The 19,336-nt window shown below is 43.6% G+C and overlaps 1 protein-coding gene across 10 annotated transcripts; it reads left to right on the top strand.

Moving 5' to 3' along the window:
• PHOSPHO1 (phosphoethanolamine/phosphocholine phosphatase 1) lies at positions 1-18,533 on the top strand. Of its 10 annotated transcripts, XM_035347912.1 has the most exons (5): positions 10,852-11,135; positions 11,864-12,098; positions 13,146-13,248; positions 16,127-16,243; positions 17,103-18,533. In XM_035347912.1, the coding sequence occupies exons 4-5, from the start codon at positions 16,199-16,201 to the stop codon at positions 17,859-17,861; spliced, it is 804 nt and encodes a 267-aa protein (XP_035203803.1). In that variant the 5' UTR covers positions 10,852-11,135; positions 11,864-12,098; positions 13,146-13,248; positions 16,127-16,198; the 3' UTR covers positions 17,862-18,533. The 10 variants fall into 10 exon arrangements, with proteins under 10 accessions (XP_035203811.1, XP_035203813.1, XP_035203810.1 ...); XM_035347916.1 differs by lacking the exons at positions 10,852-11,135; positions 11,864-12,098; positions 13,146-13,248 and adding exons at positions 3-3,544; positions 3,664-3,731; XM_035347913.1 differs by lacking the exon at positions 11,864-12,098.
• Positions 18,534-19,336: the final 803 nt, after the last annotated feature.

Genomic DNA, 19,336 nt, shown 5'->3' with positions numbered 1-19,336 from the left:
GGGGGGGGAATGTTGGGGGGGGGGGTTCTTTGCTTTAAGTTTTCCTTTTCAGAGTTTCTCTTAAGGTTTATTTTTGGACAAGGATGTTGAGATACTATATTCTTCCTACACTGGTTATTGTTTAGTTCAGTCAGAGTCAGGTATGAAATAGGTAAGAGAGAGTATCTCAAGTCAGCCAAACATCTTTTCTCTTTATGTGGGAGAGCCAGTTTTAATGGCTTTTCATGGTATGATTTTAAGCGGGGGATCATATAAAATGCTGCTCTTCAGATTGTGTGTTGGAATTCGTGGAGTTGTTAAGAGAAGGGAATTAAGTGAAATCATAAATGTGGTGTTTCTGACTGACTGTAAGAGTGAAAAGTTTGAATGAGACCATGGTGTTTCAGTTGCTTTGTTAAGAAAATGCTGATAGTGTATGTACCATGGGAAGATCTATTCCATAAATGTAATATGCGTAAAATTATGGGATGATTTCTAGGGGTTGTAGTAATACGTTTGGCAAATCTACATTTTACAGTTGTAGGATAGGAAACTCTTAAATGTAGGCATGTCACTGTTTCATAATCTTGAGAGGCTATGAGGAGGAAATGACAAGTTTAGTGTGGGAATTGTGGGCTGGAATGCCAAATGTATCTGTTTTAACCCTCATGTAGCAGTTACTTTTTCAGGTTTGTATGTCTCTTCAACTAAAACTAAACATAGCAGCATTATGCAATCTAGTAAATTGTTGCTACCTTCAGAGAAGACAGAGGCCCAAGGCAACGTACTGTAAGTCCTCTTTTCCTTAAAATTCATATTCTTCTGTGCTGCTTTTTAAATTTGTACTCTTCTGAGCTGCTTTTTAAATTAAATCCCACCAAACTATACATCCAGATATCATCATAGGCAAATGTCTATCTTACTGTTCTGCTTACTAATGAACTGGGTTTCTGTGGCTAATGGGATTGATTTTTTTAATATTTTTTTTTAGTTTTCAAGGTAGAAATGGTGGAAATTCTTCCTACCATTACTTCCTTAAAGTTACTGCTGTTAAGCTCTATGTTTTTAAAACACTATATCCTTTGTCTGTTGGGAATTAACTCCTTAGTTCATGTTTTTCATGATTTTCTACTATCTAATCATGAATGTGTTTTTTTTTTTTTCCATAACAAGCATAGGAAACTAGGAAACAGGATGGGCAATTTTGGCCCAACAAACCTATTCAGTTTTGAGCTGAAGCCCCTGCCAGCATTTCTGAAAATTAAAACAATGTGTTTTTTAAATGTTTTCCCTATAATATTTATGTACACTTTTTTATCTTCTAGACAAAAAAGACAGTTATGAAGGTGAATTTACACTCGTGATTAAGACTGTTGTATTTACTGTGGCTGGTCCGCCCCAGAGGTTCTATGCATTCCATGTCATAATTGCAACCTACATTTTCTGTTCCGCTATTTTATGGTCAGGCCCATTATTAAATGATTTTTATCATGCTAAAACAAAAACTCCTTGGTAAATCAGTTGTATTCTGTTTTTGCAAAATGGTTTTATTTGCAATAAATTTACAATATTAGGCTGCTATTCAGAATTCCAAGATCTGGGGCAGGTTTTTCTTTATTTCTTGCGGTTTTTGTTTGTTTGCTTTTTTTCTCTCTCTTTAGTTCATAGCAATGATACACTTTATATTTTTTTCCTTCCAAGACTTAGGTACTTAGGAATTCTTTCTGTGGAAGAAGTTTAAACTGTTTAACCTGCTTACCATCTGTGTTAAGCATCTGTGACAAACATACTGAAAGCTCACAGACTGGTCTAAAAGTGTTACAAAGTGGTAGTTAATACCTATTTTAGTACATATTTTAGAAAAAAAAAGGAAAATAGATGTTGCAGAAGTCACAAAATTAAAGGTTGAGATTTGCTGTGGCGTTTCACTTCTGCTTAAATTTGCATAACTATGCACACCTACCGAGTTTGTGCAACACTGAGGAATGTATTCAAGTGCATTTACTACTTGCATATGTTGATAAGCTAACAATAATGTTTTGTATTAGCTTTAATATATTTAGTTAGTACATTAAGAGGTTGGTTTGTTAAATTAAGGGATTAGTTTGTGTTGCTGAAATGCTTCCCTCAAGAAGAGCAAAGACAAATTACACAAACTTTGGGTTTGGTTTGAATATTTCTGGAAAGTGAGACTAACTTTTTTTTTTCTCCAAAGCATCCTACAGCCTAAAGAAAAGTTTTACTAAATCTTTAAAATGAGATTTTTAAGAGGAGAATTCACCAGAATTAACACTGTCATTGGGAGATAGGCATTCCAAGACGAGACGTTTAAAGGGCAGTATCTTTTCTAGAGAAATTTAAACCACTAGTCCTTTGGACAGTGCCTTATCATTAATAAAGGCATAGGCTGTGCAAGGTTGTTTAATCAGTGTATTATCTAAGATCAATTTAGCTTTTTGGATAAAAGTCTAGTGATTACCTCTTGTTTTGTCATGCCTGTCTGAATTATTAACTCTTCTTTTTACACAGCTAAGATGCTTCTTAGATGACCTAATTTGTATTGCTGTTGCACATCAAAAAAGCACTGTCACCCACCTTGTATGGGTGACAAACACATCTTTAATTATGGGCTTTTGAAAGAGTGCTTTAAGCTGAATTTAGGCTCTTTTCACTGGGAGATTAGTTCATATCTTAACAGTGCAGTCCATCTGGATGTTTTTGTCTTTGCCCAGTTGCATCTCTTGAGCATGTAATAACAATTTTCAGTTTATTGGAGAGGAGAAGGTAAAACTCACAAGCATGCAGTTTAAAAGATAGTGCTTCCCTTTGACAGTTTTAGTCTGTTTTAGCCAAGTAAGTGAAAGACCAAGTTCACCTCTGAGCTGAAGAGAGTAGTATTTTTGTAATTTGTTTAATCTGTTGCCTATTTCTTTGCATTATAACGTATGCAGTGGTGTCACCGTCAGTGGGACTGAGTACCATGTTGTTAGGAGTTTGAGAGAGAGGCTGTTGTGCAGAGCTCTTTCTGTGCTTACAAAGATAGTGTTTCGTTGACACTTTTGGTCTGATTATTACTTGTGCAGTATGTAGGCCTTTGAGAAAATGATAAAAACAATAAGTGTGCAAATAAGGCACTCAACACTAAATAATGTCAAATTTGTACTCTTAGGAACTGAGCTCAGGGTTGTAAAATGTTTAAATGGTTATTTTATGGTTTCATATTTCTTTTAATTAACAGTATTAAAACAAACGGTAATGTATGTCTCCACAATTTATTTACACCCACCAGTGAGGACCATCTCACTTGTAAATAGAAGTTGGATCAAGTTTCTGTTCTTAAAGTTGGTTTTGGTGTTAAAACTGGGGAGACGTGGCACCTTTGAGAGATGATCAAAGTACATTAAATAAACAGTTTGCCCATTTTCATGCAGAAACGAACCGACAGTTTTTCCAGCCTGTTATGTACTAAACTGTGATTAAGATATGAGTGAGTCTTAATGGAGAATGTGAGTTTATTCTTATAGTTTTCCCACTTCTGAACATTGAGCTCTACTGTTTTTCAGGAGTGAGTATGAAAGTTCTTCAGACCTCTGTCCTTACAGTCTCATCTCTCTCTCTCTTTTTTTTTTTTTTAAATGGGTATATAATTTTTTATTGTTCGGTGTAATTTTTATTGCTGAGCAGAAGACTCATGTAAAGTTCAAGCCTGGATCTGCTCTTGTGCATCTTGGTTAGAAAAGCGTAGAACGGAGGTATGTGTACTTGATATAACCAATAGCCATGTCTTTAAGGGATTATACTTGTGTGTTAAAGAAAGTGAGACTGGCACTAGATATTTTGCTGAGTAATTATAGATATTATGCACTATTTCCCAGAGTTTGTGTGTATGTGGATGAAACGCGGTAATTTTCTCTGAAGATTTAGGGGTGTTCAAAACTGGACTTAAATTAACAACTTTCACAGTTCTAGGAGATAGAAATAGAAGGCAGCTTTGAAGTAATCTAACAGTAATTAGTAGTGCTTGGCTGGCCTTGGAAGGTATAAATTATTTTATTTTTGGATTTAAGCCCATTGAAAGTGCTGGAAAAAAGTTGTATGGTTTATTATATGTGTAATGAAGACGTGGCAGAACAAATAAAATCCACTATTATGGAAGGAGAAGTTCAAAAAGAAGGCAAGCACTTCTGTTTCCTCATAGACACTAGAAAAAAAGTATTAGGGTTAACAGATCTTCTTAATAAAGACTTTTATCCTGGCAGCAACAGGATAATTTTGCAGCTTTTAAGCTTTTAATACGTTTCTGAATAAGGCATGAGAATTGCATTCTTTTCATAATTACTTCCCAATTCCCCAGTAGAATTTCAGACCAAGTCAACCCTATTGAAATTTATCCTGGTGCCTATGGAAGTTTGTTGTGGATTGCAGGGGGTACCCTCTGCTTTTGGAAGTAACCAGTGCTTTTTCAGACAGTTTCATTCTTCTTTGTTGTTAGCTGTGCCTATTCAAATGAGGATAAAGATTTGAGAGGGATTTTTATGGCCTTTTTTTTTTTTTCATTTTAAAAATTCACCTCTCTCTGTATTTTTGCAAGTAAATCCTCATATTTTCTTGATCTATTGCTTCCTTTACAGATTGGAATTAGCGAATACCTTCTGGTAAAATTTCTTTGAATATTGGGAATAGCTGCCTTTATACTGAGTCATGGCCTGTGTATGTACAAATGGGCACAGCTAACAACACGTGTAGGCCTCTCTGTACTGAGAATTTATGTTACACAAACACTGTAGTCACATGAAGCTCCCTGAGAGCACCGGAAGTTTACAATCCCTTACTTCATTATATTGCTAATTATTTCTTTCATCCATGTCTTGCTGATACCTTTAATTTAGCATGAAAATGGGTTTGTGTGATATGTGCTTGCATTTCTAATTCTTACGCCATTTTCCATCATCTACGGCTCTTCACCTTGTACTGTGGCAAAAGAGCCTTATAATATGCAGTTTAAACAGATTTGAAATGGAGAAATTATGTAAAGTTTCCACCAACAAGGAAATATTGCTTTTGTTTATTTTGTTTGAATTCCCTTCCCTGAAAAACCTGCCAAAAACTCCTGGGCAGAATGTGGTAGCAGACCAGAAGTCCCCTGTGGAAGTGATCTATTAATGTTAATTATTATCTTTTTCTTAGAGAACTCTGAACAATGTTACTTTTTATTCTTAGTCAACCTATACAGCAATAGCATGGTTCCCTGTTTTTGTTTTGTTTTGGTTTTCTTTTTTAATTTTGATTTTGCACAAAGATAAAATTTGTAATAACAGTGACACTGATCAGTAGAAGATGTCTCTTCAATAAACTACACATCTAAATTTTCTTGAACTAGGTGTCTGGTTTCCTAAAGGGTCACTGAAGTCAGGAGAACAAGTCAGGAGAAAGCTGCAGCATATACACCAAGTAGCCAAATTACTGACAATCCTGCCCTCAGCAACCTTGAACTGAAAAAAATAGTAAGGATGGCTGTAGGTTACACTAGACTTCTTGCTTGTGTGACCTGCAGAAAACTGAGTAAGTGCTGTTTGTTTGTGCACTTAATTTTGCAATTTCATTTCCATATTGCCTCCATGCTGCTTTGCCTTATAGTCTGAGTAATAATCAAGGGGTAACTGATAGTGCCTGTAGTAACTTGATCTTTTTAAGTCTTTCATGTGTGCTGTTACTGTGTGCTGCACATTTGAGTGGAATATGTGAGTTAAAACTATGTGACATGTTCATGTCTGTGAACTGGGAGCTGCAAAATAATTCTGCAGCTGTGTGTTGGCACATCTGAGAGCTTGCAAAATGAAAAACTTAGCATATTACAAAGTAGCTTCCAGTTTTGCTTTCAAACAGCCTACCTTTTTACTGAAGGAAAACTCAATGCAGGACAATGAACTGAAGTGCTCTTTGCTTGCTTTCAATATAAAAGCACTTGTGTGCTTTCATCTCCATGCTTAAAACTCTTCAGCCTCTCTCCTGCACTGAGAATTTCTTAATTGCTTTACTGGGAATACAACTTTGTCCATAAGCTTTGATAAAATTAGTGAGTTTATTCAAAGAGAACTGTTGTAGAAGAGAACTGAAGGGTTTCCAGTGGTGCTTACTATTGTATCTACTTGAGCAACCTGTGTGATTAATTTTAGTGTATTACTGTCAGATGAGTAAATAAATATCCACATTTTGCAGATGTGGAACTGAGACACTGACATTATGTAAGCAAGTGACAGCTGGGGACAGAGTTCTGAGTTATTTCTGATCCAGACTACTGCCATAACCGCAGGATCACCATTTCCCCTTTCAATTCTTTTTTGATTTTCTGCATAATTTCCTCTGTAAGTTTTTTTTCAGACAGTAGATAGAGTATATTGCAATAAAGGAGATGAGAATCAGTCAGCCTCTTTGTGGTTATACTGAAGGTACTATATACTGGGGAAAAAAAAAAATGAACAGGAATAATAGCAGCTCAAAAGTCTTATCTCATGATGTGTTTCTGATCCCTTAAGCTAAACAAGGAAAAGAACATAGCCTATGTTTCCATTGGAGAGGTCTCAGAAAAATGATAAACTAAATTAGACTGAAAAATGATACCTTCCAAGTCAGCCAAAGCATGAAGGTCAGCCAAAGCATGAAGGTATCAGCTTGCTGTTCAACCTTAGATATCCTTATGATATCCTAATGACTGTGTCCTCTTCAAACTCTAGTTTGGCAACTGCTCAGATTCTTATGTAACATCCATGATTTCAACAGGTATTCTACACCTCCCTTTCACAGAACAGTTTCTGCAGGGTGCTAAAATAAAATTTATGTGAACTGAGTGGTTGAATTTGATACTAGTTGCAAGATGACCTCATTCCCAGGTGGTAGAAAGAGAACCAGTGCATTGAGGGAAGAAGGTATTAAGGAAGTCTGGTAGATACCTGTCCATTTTAGTTGCAGGTTTGTAATGGAAAAATTATTCATCAGCCAAGGAAACTGAGTGTGTCAGAATATACTAGTTTACATAGAGTTTAGACCCCCTGAGCGGTGTTCTACAAGAAAGCCTGAGAGGGACTCTTTATTAGGGAGTATAGTGACAGGACAAGGGGTAGTGGTTTTAAACTAAAAGAGGGTAGATTTACATTAGATATTACAAAGCAATTCTTTACTCAGGACGGTGAGGCACTGGCACAGGCTGCCCCAGAGAAGCTGTGGATGCCCCATCCCTGGAAGCGTCGAAGGACAAGCTGAAATGGGGCTTTCGGCAGCCTGGTCTGGTGGAAAGTGTTTCTGCCTATGGCAAGAGGGTTGAAATTGGATAAGCATTAAGGTTCCTTCCAACTCAAACTATTCTCTGATTCTTTTAGAAATCATATGTTTGCTAATTTAAGGTTGTTAGTTCGTAGGAAAATATTTGGCTGAAGTGTTGTCTGAAAACGTAAGCTTTTTGTTATTACTGGAAGACAACTGTATCCTGTTACACAGTGTCTCAGATTTTCATTTACTCGTTCTAGACACTTTTATTGTTTACAGTAATCCATCCACTCTGCCTCCTGTTTAAAAGAAAAAAAAAAAGGGCAAATAATGTTAGATTATCACAGAAGATAAATTCAGATGTTTAAGTTAATGTAAATCATGGTACCTCACGTTTCTATCATAGATTCAAAAGAGGAAAATGATAATATCAGGCTTTTTAGTGATCTCCCACAAATAAATTGTTCCCCAGAAGGCTGGAATTTAATGTGTCCTTTCTGTTGAGGAGAACTGCAGGAGGAACATTTTGTGGAGGATTAGCCACGAGATGGCAGTGAAGCAGATCACTGACAGCTACTCAAAGAAGCAAATGATGTAGATGAAGGAAGTCAGCAGCATGCTCTAGTCATAACAGTGTTGGAATCTTTGCATGAAGTAATTTACAGAATTAGGAATTTTTCTCCAATTTTGAAGCTGGTTTCTAATTAACTGCTAATGTCTCAGATCCCCCAAATTTTCACATTATTTAAATTGAATTTTTCTAATTAGGGCCACTAAGTACTCTTAAGTCAGCCCACCTCATAAAAGCTCTATCTTGTTGCCTATGTTTCCTGACTTCTATATGTTATATAGACCTGAATTTATGAAGTAATCTGTTTTATATAAAGCTGCATAATTCCAGTTTGGCTTCTTTTAATCCCTTGTAGTGATTTTATGTTAGAGCTTTTTGTTATATGAATCCTTAGTGGTAAGTAGTCTTGTAAATGCTTTCTTAACTGTAATTTTTAATATAAGGCTTCTCCCTCAAGATGCTTAACTAGAGAGCGAGGAGCTTTTGGTGAACAAGTTACCTCTAGGGGGTTCTTTCAGTTTGTCAGAACTAGATGGCAGTCGTGTTGGGGTGGGGGAGTCCATATTTCCCAGGGTGGAGAGGAAATATAAATCACCTTGTGGTCTGTAAGCCAGAGGATAAAGAACTTGCCCGGGATTTAAGTTCGTTATTTGATAAAATTTTCTTTAAAAAGAAATCGGAGTCATACCCTTTTCTCTGACCACATGAGTACAAGTAAGGTGACTGGAGTGCTACAGAGCATGACTGTCTTACCCCATTTAATAATTTATTTTCAGAAAAACATTTACAAAACAAAAATTTTGGGGTTCCTGTCTACTGCTGGGGGAACCTAGCCACTCTGGGGAGTCTGTCTTTCTGTCTGTCTTGATTCTTACCATTACAAAGCACAGAACTGAAGCCCAAGTTGGAGGAACCCTGGGAGAGCTGAGTTTTGACTGGATTAGCCTTGAACTGAGTGAAGCTGGCCACTTTGTGTCCAGTGTCCCCAGGGCTGCACTGTGGGAGACTGCAGAAATAGATGCATGGGAAGGTCACTCCAAGTAGTGAAATTAAAAAAAAAAAAAAAAAAAAAAAAAAAAAAAAAAGAGGACTGTACAGTTTGTTGTGTTTTCTTGTTTGTTTTTTTGAGGGTGGGGATTTTGTTATTGTATGCTCAGTATCAGAAAATACATATATATATTATTTGGCCACCAAAAGTGTGTTAGAAATAACGTGTAAGATAATACTACATTGAGAAGATGGCATGAGGTGACTAGCTGCAATTGAAGGTTTCTTGTCCATTTGCCTTAAAGACAGCTATAGAGGTGGTCTCCCCCCTGTAAATAAAGGAAAGCTTTAGTTTTACTCTGAAGTTCCCCAAAATACATAGTGCAATAAGGGGTTGTACCCTATCTGAAGCAGGTGGCTGGATGGATTTCATGGTGTATACTGGACTAAGACTAAGACTAACCTCACTTTTGTGTGTCACAGGAGGGAAACTGGGGGGGCAGACACAACTACGTGGATTTTGTAAGCCTACAATTACTTATGGGCTGATGCAATCTACTTGTGGGTTAGAAAACAGGAGGACAAACATGGAGAGAAGTGTGTACATCATGAATTTCCTGAAGCATGTTACACCCATTGCAGGGAAATTGTGTACTCATGACAGGGTTGCCTGTCTGTTCAGGGGCTGACAGGAGCCAAATCAGCCCAGTGCAGGGAATGCTGTCCTCACTTGCTCTCCAGAGTTCTTAACAGTGGAAAATCACTGGGAGACTGGATCACCCTTGCCAAACTCCTCTGCCTGTGAGATTTCTGGAATGATCTTTGCCCTGGTGCCTTTCAGTAGGAAAGTAACAGAAGGCAGGGGAGAACTTGCCCTTGTTGAGTTTCCCACTTGCCTTAGACCTACTAACAAATCACTTTGAGTATTATTTCTCTGTTCATAGAAGCTGGTCTAACTCCAAGGGGGAGCTAAGGCAAAAGGAAAAGCATCAAAACCTACGCTGTACAGAAGAAACAGTGTGTGCTCTGTATCAAAAAGGCAAAATGTCTCTAAATAGATGGTAAAATATTTCCTTCATAAGTAGGGTTCTTTTATAAGGACAATTACTGCTGGCAGTTACCACTATGTAAAGGTTAGTGTCCTTTAACAACTGGGAGCAAAGTCCGGTATAAGAGGTTTCAGAATACCAACAGTTGGGCTGCACTAGTGCTCTGGTCTGTTGGAGCTGGAACCAAATTTTTGAGAGAGGGGGAAATGTTAAAGGTCTAAGGGCTGTGACTTTCCCCAGAGCAGCTGGCACTGGGGTATGGGGTCTTAGTGGTCCTCATCCAGCCCCTGTACCACGTGTGCACATAGGCAGCAGAAGGCCATGCTTTTTGCAGCTCTTTTGAGGTTTGTGTCCTTCTTTTCTTAGACATTAATTAAAAAGCAAGACAAAAACCCAACCTCAGGCAGCCTCCTAAGTACATGTTTGTGAAGGCTGTGCTGTTACGTCCCCTCCCTGCCCACGCCCTCCACTTGCAGACTTTGAACGAGCTCGGCTTTGCACCCCCCTTTAATCGCTGCTGCCTCCCGTACAAATTACATGTCCTGCAAAGCCAAAGATACCGCTCCACTGCCGCCCCGTGAGCGGGGAACGGCTCGGGGCGGGGACGTGGCCACCCTGTCCCCTGCGATCCTGCGGCGGGGCGGGCGCCTAAAATTAGCCCGGCTGCGGGTAGCGCCGGGCCGGCCGCGCCCTGGGCGAGGCGTCCCTGTCCCGGCTCGGCAGACTCGGAGCGTCCCGGGGAGCGCGGGGGGGGGCGGGCCCTCGTCTCGCCCGGGCCAGGGGCTCTGAGCCTCCGTCACCCGCCGGCCTGGGGAGGCAGAGCCCCCAGAAATGCTCGATTACAAACCCGCGAATTTGCCCATTTCTGGGAGATAAAATAATAATCTACTGATTGCTGCCGATCTCTCCAAGTGCTTGGAACAGAGCCTGGCCGCGGGCCGTGCGCCCGCGAGATACGGGGGGGCTACTGGCGCCCCCGCCTGCGGGAGGGCGTCGGTAGGGGCGGGGCTCTGGCGGGCACCGCCTCCTTTGATATGCGCCGGCGTGGCTGCTATTGGCTGTGCGGGGGGTGACGTTTCAGGACTGCGGTTGTCCCGTGGAGCGGCGTCGTGCCGCTGCTGCGTCTCTTTAAAGGGGCCGCGCTCGTGGCCGCCACGGCGTCGACGCTGGCCCCGAGGCGCTCCCGAGCCGCCGGTGCCCGGCTCCGATCGCGGCGGGTACGCGGGTCTGCTAGCGCACCTACGGGCACCGGCGGGACCCGGGCGCGCTCGGGAGGTTCCGACCCGGTAAGGAAGGTCTGGGGACTGATAGGGCGTGAGTCGGCACCGGAACGGCTTGCGCCGGGACCGGGAGGTGCCGACCCCGGTCGAAGGCTCCGAGGACTGGTGTATGGGGGAGGCTGGCGCCTGCTCCGGAAGGTGCCGATTTGCTAGGACTAGTGCCGGTGCCGAGAGGTGCCCGCTCGGTAGGAGTCTCCGACGGCTGGTGCTGGTCCTGGGAGGCACCGATCCGGTGGGGATACCCGAGCACCGCTGAGGCTATTGCCGCTCCCGGGAGGTGCCGGTGCCACTCCCGGGAGGTGTCGGTACCCGGCAGGAGCCTCCAAGCAGCGATCACGCGTGAGTCAGCCCTGCTGCGGCTGTCGCCGGTACCGGCGGGTCCCGAGGAGCGGCCGGCCACAAGGGAGCTGGCACCGGCACCGGCACCTGCCCTTCTCCTTGGCAGTGGTCAGCGGTTCGGGACACGTCGGTCTCAGACTCGGAGCAGCGGCCGCTGTTTATCCTGGCTGGCTGGGTCAGGCAGCGCTCCCGGTACCGCCTCCCCTGGGGGGGCGCCGTGCCCGCTGGCCACCGGGGACGCATGTACCCAGCGGCAGCAGCGGCGCCGGGCCGGGCTCTGGGAGCTGATTTTGGACTCTGCAAAGCAGCCACCATCTGTCCGGATCTGGCATTCATCACCTCCCAAGTGCAGCGTTTCAGGGCCAAAACAACCTGCTTCAGCTTTATTTTTTCAGAGTCGAGGAGGCAGAGAGCAGTGCTTTGGCCCTGACGCTTGTTTCGGGAGCCTTTGGCTGGCAGCACACTGTGTTTTGCTTCCTGCTAGACCCGGTGGGGGGGGCGGTCATGTGGAGGAGGGGAGGAAAAGAACATCCCATCACCCAGAGTGACTGGCGTGTCTGCCATGCCCCATCCGAACACATGGGAAGGGAGCTGGAAGGACAAATCCTGACCTCAGTGGCTGCAGGGAGGGTGTTCCCCTATTTCCTCTTGCAAAGCGAATTTGGGGAATAGTGAGAGCTATGGGGTACAGGACGCTGTGGAGGGGAGGGCAAGAATTAGGCACCACACCATGCAGATTGGGTCAGGGCTGGCTGAGATGTGCTGCTCTGAGCTCCAGTGTTTGGTTATTTGTCACTGGTTTGCTCATTAGCTTCTGGTTCAGGAGCTGTTTAAAAAATGGGCCGAGCCAGGGACACACGTAGGTTTGGTTTAATTCCAGGAGCAGCAAAACTGTCCAACGATTCCAATGACATGTTCAATGGTGCTGGCATCTGTGCTAGAGAGGAATATTTTCCTCTCCTTTGCTTTTGGGGCAACAGGACCCTGTTTTTCCTTTCATACTGTTCTAGTGGGTGGTCAAACAAGTCTACCAAAGGTTAATGGTTGGATTTTGAATTAAAAAAAAAAAAAAAAAAAAAAAGTTGTATGCCCCAGAAACATCAAATGTTTTGATAAGCTTAAAAACGTCAAAAACAGACAAGCAGATGAGTGGAGTAAGCAGGGTGATTAAAATCTGCTTGAGGGACTGTTCTTACAACTGGGAAATGCCCCAGTGCCCTATTTGCTTTCAAAGCTCAGAAGTACCCAGCTCTGAAAACAGGTGCTGATCCCTGTCCGCACTCGTACAGGGCCTGATCCTGCAGCAGAGGGAGAGTGTGCGGCACAGTGCTGCTCCTCTCCCTGCAACTTGTCCTGCATTGAACCTGTTATGGGATTAAGCCCTAAATCCCATGGCAGGGCGGAGTTCCCCTGGGATGCACAGCAGTAACTAGTCTGTGGAGATAACAAGGGCGGCAAATACTGATTTCCAGCCTTTCCACTCTGGGCCTCTGTGGAGCAGAAAGATGCCAGAGGATGACTGGATGGACAGAAAACATCAAGATTTTAGGGATAAACTACCCTGGGAAATTCTGTCAGTGACACCAACATCTCACTGCTTTTATCAGGCGTATTTTGACCCTCATCCTGAATTGTTTGTTTAACCCCTTGTGTTTCATTTTCTGTTTCAACATTCAGGCTTTGAATAATGTTAGGAAGCACGGCCACTTTTATTTTATTTTGGAAGGACTTCTTTTTTTACAGAAGGTGGAAGGACACTCTTCCAGGAAGCAGCTGCCCGGTGAGTCATCTCTATGTATAAATAGCTCTGGTGGGAGTGGTACCATGGCTTGCTGCTTCAGGGAGCTGTGAGGTGCAAAGTTGTAGAGGGATTTGGTCATCCCCACCACCACAGGGGAAGCCTGGGCTGCCCCCCAGCCCATACAGAGTCAGCTGTGCCCACCCTGCCTGCTAGCACCACAGCCTCCCAATGCTCCTGGCTGTATTTGTCAGAGTACTTCAGAGCTGGGAGATTTGTTGAGTATTTTGTCTTGTCTCTACTGCCTTCCACCTTGTGACAGAGTCTGGGTTTAACGTGGCTGTTGCCAAATCTTGGAGTGTAGCTACAGTTCAGCCTGGTTATCTTTAGATGGAGAGAAAGAGCATCAATTTCTTAAGAAGATCTTTTAATTCTGATATCTCATGTTTCCAAATTGTAAGGAGAAAACAGCACATGGGAAAAACATGATTTGTCCAGCCTTACCCTGAAGGCCAGCAGTGAGAAGTCCCATCCTGGATCTTTATTCACAAAATAACACTGGCTTAGATTTTATTTCCTTCTCTCATACAAGTAATGCACATATTGATGCAATTAATAGTGGTGCCAAGAAGGGCTGAGATTGGAAGAGGCTTCTTTGCTGAAGCATGGCAGGGACACTCATATATCCTGCTAGTAGATGGGGGCAGCAAGAATCCAAATTAACATTGAAAATGGTCCAGTGGTCTCGCACTTCCACCACAACCCTGCATGGTCCAGTAAAGGAGAGTATCTGCTCAGAGCAAGGGGTGGGATATTTCATTGTTCCCAGATGCTTCATTTTCCTGTCTGCCAGATTTAATCTCTGAACATGTCTGCAGGTGCTCAAGTGTGTTGGAGGGACCTGGACCAGCGATGCTGCTGCCTGAGCACTCACCTCAAACCCCTGGGGCTGGTCTGAGGCTCTTCAGGGTAACAGGGACATCACTGCAGTGTCAGTGCTGGCAACAGTGGGAGCAATGAGCCTGGTGGAACACCTGATTTTGTTTGCCAGCTGATGGGCACAGCTAGATTTATCCCCAGTGGGGCTATTGATGTCCATGGCACTTCAGTGAGAGCAAAGTGATGTCTTGGAGGTAGGGAGGGAAGGAAGGAGCTTGCAATGGGGCAAATTCACGTGAGACCCGGGGTGGCTAATGCTCCTTCAGACCACATGCTGGTCAACTCTAAAAGGATGCCAAGCTAAAATAAACCAACCTGGCTTTTCTCCAGCTCATAGATTTGTTTTAAATTTTTTTTTTTTTGATTTTCAAATATTTAAAATGAAACTTTAATTTGGGAGAGATGACTACATGTAAGGGGATTGGGGAACCTCAGATGACAAATGTTAAAGAGACTATAAAGTACTATAAGATTTCTATTAATATCTATGTTCAACCTCATCTGCCCATGTGTGGCATCTGTTGAGATCTATTCTGTTTTCTGTTTTGCAAAATACAAAAATCTTAGACCCAAGAAAGCTCTTTCAGGAGTCAGATAAGCTTGTCATAGCCACATCATCTCTTATTGCTGCCTGTAACTGCTGTCATCCATGGGGGCTTTAACCAGCTGTTCCAGGGCTCTTTCCATGTGCCTGTGACTTGCTACCATAATGCATCCTTCTGGTTTGAACCAAAATGATTTTCTCACTGTTGACACCACTTTAGAATTAAAAGAAAAAAAAATGCAATTACTCTTCCACACACATTTAATACTTTTTTCCTGTTTCTTTTGATATGGACCTGAAAATTTCACCTCCAGGCTGTCTGTAACTTCGTTTCAAATAGTGTCTGTTAATAAGCATCATCTTTTGATGGAAAATTTTAACATAGAAGTTAGTTTGGGCAACCTGATCTGGTGGAAGCCATCCCTGCCCATGGCGGGTGGGTTGGAACTGGATGATTTTTAAGGTTCCTTCCAATCCAAACCATTCTATGATTCTAAGCAATTAGATTTTGGTTCAAAGGTTTCATAAAAAGTTGCTTTTACAAAATTTCAAGCTGGTGTTTAATTTTGAGTGACTTTCTTTTGCAGTGTGCTACATTTGCTTTGCAGTTGTGTTTTGTTTTAGTGGATTCAGGAACTGTTTGTGGCCAAAATAGCCTGATGCTGGACTTAAAACCAGACACATCCCAAATAAATCACCCTCGGATGACAAACTTCCTATTATGGTACTAATGTCAAAAAAACATTGAAATCCTTCTAGCTTCACCTAAGATGAGGCACTAGCAAACAATTAAAATATCCCACTTCCCAGTATGTTTTTCCTCATTCTGACTGTCTGCCAAAGTTCCCAGACAGGTTGATCTGTGAGGTTTGGCATTCTGAGCTTTTCTGTCACTCTGTTTTTATCACTATGGACCACGAGAGGTCTGCACAGTTCAGGGGAAGTAGTCTGGGGCTTGACTTTGCTCTGGGGTAGCAGAATGGCATGTCTTTACTGGAGCTCCCTGAACCCTTTTTTCATTCCAAGATAATTACTCTGTTTAAAAATAAAAAAATAAATAATAATAATAAACTACCCAAACTAATTATACTGGAAGAAAATCAGGACAATCACGGAACAGGACATGTTGGCAGGGTATATTGCTGAGCTGGGTCATTTCATATGTGGCAAAGGCTGAGCACTTGGGAGAATTAAGGGGGCTCAGGTGCATGCCCACTCACCCTGCTCTCTACAGAGTCATCTAATTGTTTATTTCCTGGTATAAAAGGCCGCGAGCTTGGAAGCTCACTGCAGGACATCGACAACTCAGTGCGCCACTCCACGTTGGCAAGCTGGAGCCGCATGTTTCTGAGTGTATTGTGACTTCTGATGTGGTATCCGAAAGTGACAGACAGGGAAAACGAAGTGATTAACCAACATTACCCTTGTGGTTTGCAGTGAGGAGACCAGCACAGAGAGCCCTAAACAGGACCTTCATCAAAGCGGTGCTTGGAGAGTGATGGTCTTAAAATGAAACGGTGCTGTGAGGGTGTTGGGCTGCCATGCCTGTTTAAGGTCAGTATGATTCTCAACTGTTTTGATCTGTCTGTCTCTTCTCAGGGTCATGGAGCAGAAGTAAAGTATCTGTCCTGCACATCTCTTGACACACACGAGGTGTGCACAGAGAGCAGCAGGGGGCAGTGAGCAGATGCTGCTGGGTTCAACAGTGAGAGGCTGGGGCTCTCCAGCTTCACACATTGTCAGCAACGTGGTTTTACTTTGTTTTTAGAGAAAGGCAGGCCCCAGCTCTGAGTTACCCTGGGCCTCTTGGGAGCCCATGGTGCCTGCAGAGCCCAACCCAGAGGCAAACCACGTCCAGGTGACAGAGCAAAAATTAACCTGCAAAGTCTTTTCCTCTTGGGAAGAGCCAGACTTGTGTTTGAACAGATGAGCCTGTAAGAAGGAGCAGCAAGAGGGGTTTACAGGGACACAAGTCCCTTTTTGCAGGTGTGACAGGAGTAGGATGGGGAGCAAACTTTGCTCCATCCCCTCCCCAGGACCCTTGCTGCACATAAACTCCCCAAGGCTCATGCTGTCCATGTCCTTTGGAAGGACATGTATGGTGGTAGCTTGGCACACCAACCACCTTGACTGCAGTAAAGGAATTTGCAGTAGCAAAATGATCTCTCTGTAGGAAGGATAAACACCTTAGAGTTAGGGCTAAGGTATGTCAGCAGTGGACTACCCGCCCTCCCCCAACCCTCAGCGGGGTTAACAAGCAACATAGCAAAAGACAGGCAACGATAATGTAGCTAAGAAACATTGCTCTGTGGAGTTGGCAGCCTCTTGCTATTGTGTTTATTGCCCTCATTGTGCTGGGTCCAAAGCAAAGTGCCTTCGACTAACTGTTGGGCTTTACTCTTCCACCTCACAGGGTGTTGGTATGGCCAGCTCCCAGCCTCCAAAGTACCTCCTCATCTTCGACTTTGATGAGACCATCATCAATGAGAACAGCGATGACTCCATCATCAGGGCAGCACCAGGGCAGGCACTTCCAGAGCACATCCGTCAGACTTTCTGTGAGGGCTTCTACAATGAGTACATGCAGCGTGTCCTGACGTACATGGGAGACCAAGGTGTCAAAATGGGGGACTTCAAGACTGTATATGAGAATATTCCCCTGTCCCCTGGCATGCCTGACCTCTTCCAGTTCCTCTCCAAGAACCATGAAGTCTTTGAGATCATCCTCATCTCCGATGCCAATATGTTTGGCATTGAATGCAATCTGAGGGCAGCTGGTTTCTACTCTCTCTTCCGCAAAATCTTCAGCAACCCATCCAGCTTTGACAAAAGGGGGTACTTCACCTTGGGGCCCTACCACAGCCACAAGTGCCTTGACTGCCCAGCCAACATGTGCAAACGCAAAATCCTAACAGAGTATCTGGCAGAGAGAGCCCAGGAAGAGGTGGAGTTTGAGAGGGTCTTTTATGTCGGAGACGGTGCCAATGACTTCTGCCCTTCTGTGACTTTGACTTCAGCTGATATTGCTTTCCCACGGAAGGGCTACCCCATGCACCGGATGACCCAAGAGATGGAGAATAAGCAACCTGGAGCCTTCCAGGCCACTGTCGTTCCCTGGGAGTCAGCTACAGAGGTCACCTGCTATCTCCAGGAGGTCCTCAAGAAGTGTTGAAGATAGCTCAAAAGAGGCTTGTTTACTATAAGCATCTAGGAAAGGAGAATCCTGGAGGGTCAGGTCCTCTACTCCATGCTCATCTGGCACTACTCACTGGGACTCCAATTCCTGGGCTGCTTTCCTGCCTTTCTCTCCACGCTCCTTTCTCCCCAGTGGTAAAAGCACTTTCTCAACCCTCCCGACCCCAGCCTTTCCCTTTTCCATTGCCATGTTGAGATGACGCCTTCTCTATGCAGCTTGGACATCAACTCCAGTGTCGGTGCTTGACAACACTAACAGTGTGTTTTTTTTTTTTTCCCTTTTGACTTCACAAGAGCAATTCTTTAAAATCCAGAAGCCAGCTTTCCTGAAAGCTGAGCCCTGCACATCCTTCCTCTTGACTTCAACCTGCTCTCCCCCTGCTCATCTTTGCTTGCCACGCAGAAACTGCGTGCTGTCACCTTCAACCTGATGCTCTGAGGGCTCCTTGCCTCTTCAGGAAGCTATTAGAAATTTAATCTATGAAATTTGTGCTGCCCAGGCTCCACAGCTTGACATGCACCCCACGCCTTGCTCAGCTGGTGAGCCTTTTGCTGGAGTTAATTGTTGCTTAAGACTAGTTTCTGGGGGAAAAAAAAAAAAAAAAAGAGTAGCATAAAGCCTTTTGGAAAGGTGGTACCTTGCAAAAAATATATATATATTTATTTTAATTGCTCTTATAAGGAAAGTCTGAGAGAGCTGGAGCGTTTCAGCCTGAAGAAGAGAAGGCTCCAGGGTGACCTTAAAGCAATTTTTCAGTACTTAAAGGGGACTTGCAAAGAAGAGAGAGAGAGCAACTTTTTGCTGAGTCAGATAATGACAGGACAAGGGAGAGTGGTTTTAAACTAAAAAAATAAAAAATAAAACAGGGAGATTTAGATGAGGTGTTAGGAGGAAATTCTTCATTCAAAGGGTGGTGAGGCACTGGAACAGGTTGCCCAGAGAGGTCATGGATGCACCATCCCTGGGGGTGTTCAAGACCAGGCTAGATGAGGCCTCGAGCAACCTGATCTGGTTGGTGGCATCCCTGCCCATGTCAGGGAGGTTGGAACTGGATGATCTTTAAGGTCCCTTCCAACCCGAGCCATTCTATGATTCTATGATTCTTTAGCTCCCATTGCCCCACCCCAGTTTCCCAGGGTATGGGCATGAAGGCCATGTCCCACTACAGGGAAGAGGACCTGACTTCACTTTCTTCTTCCACCCGCTGCTTTCACATCCAGGGCAGAAGGTCTCCTGCATTCTTGATGCAGACAGGTTCCTCTACATTGAGCCAGTCTTACCAGCTGTCTACTTGTATTTGCTGAATCGTATTGACTCCCCTGTGACCTGGTCGAGAGGTGCTGAAACTCCCCGCCATCTGGAGAGGGAGGTGTGGTGCTTTGGCATTTCTCCTGGTATCGGATCCCTGGAGGCTAAACCTTCTGTGCCCTCCTGCCCCACTGCAGTATTAA

Source organism: Oxyura jamaicensis, chromosome 27, assembly GCF_011077185.1.
Source record: "Oxyura jamaicensis isolate SHBP4307 breed ruddy duck chromosome 27, BPBGC_Ojam_1.0, whole genome shotgun sequence".
Lineage (NCBI taxonomy): Eukaryota > Metazoa > Chordata > Aves > Anseriformes > Anatidae > Oxyura > Oxyura jamaicensis.
This window is presented reverse-complemented; position numbering and strand designations above follow the sequence as displayed.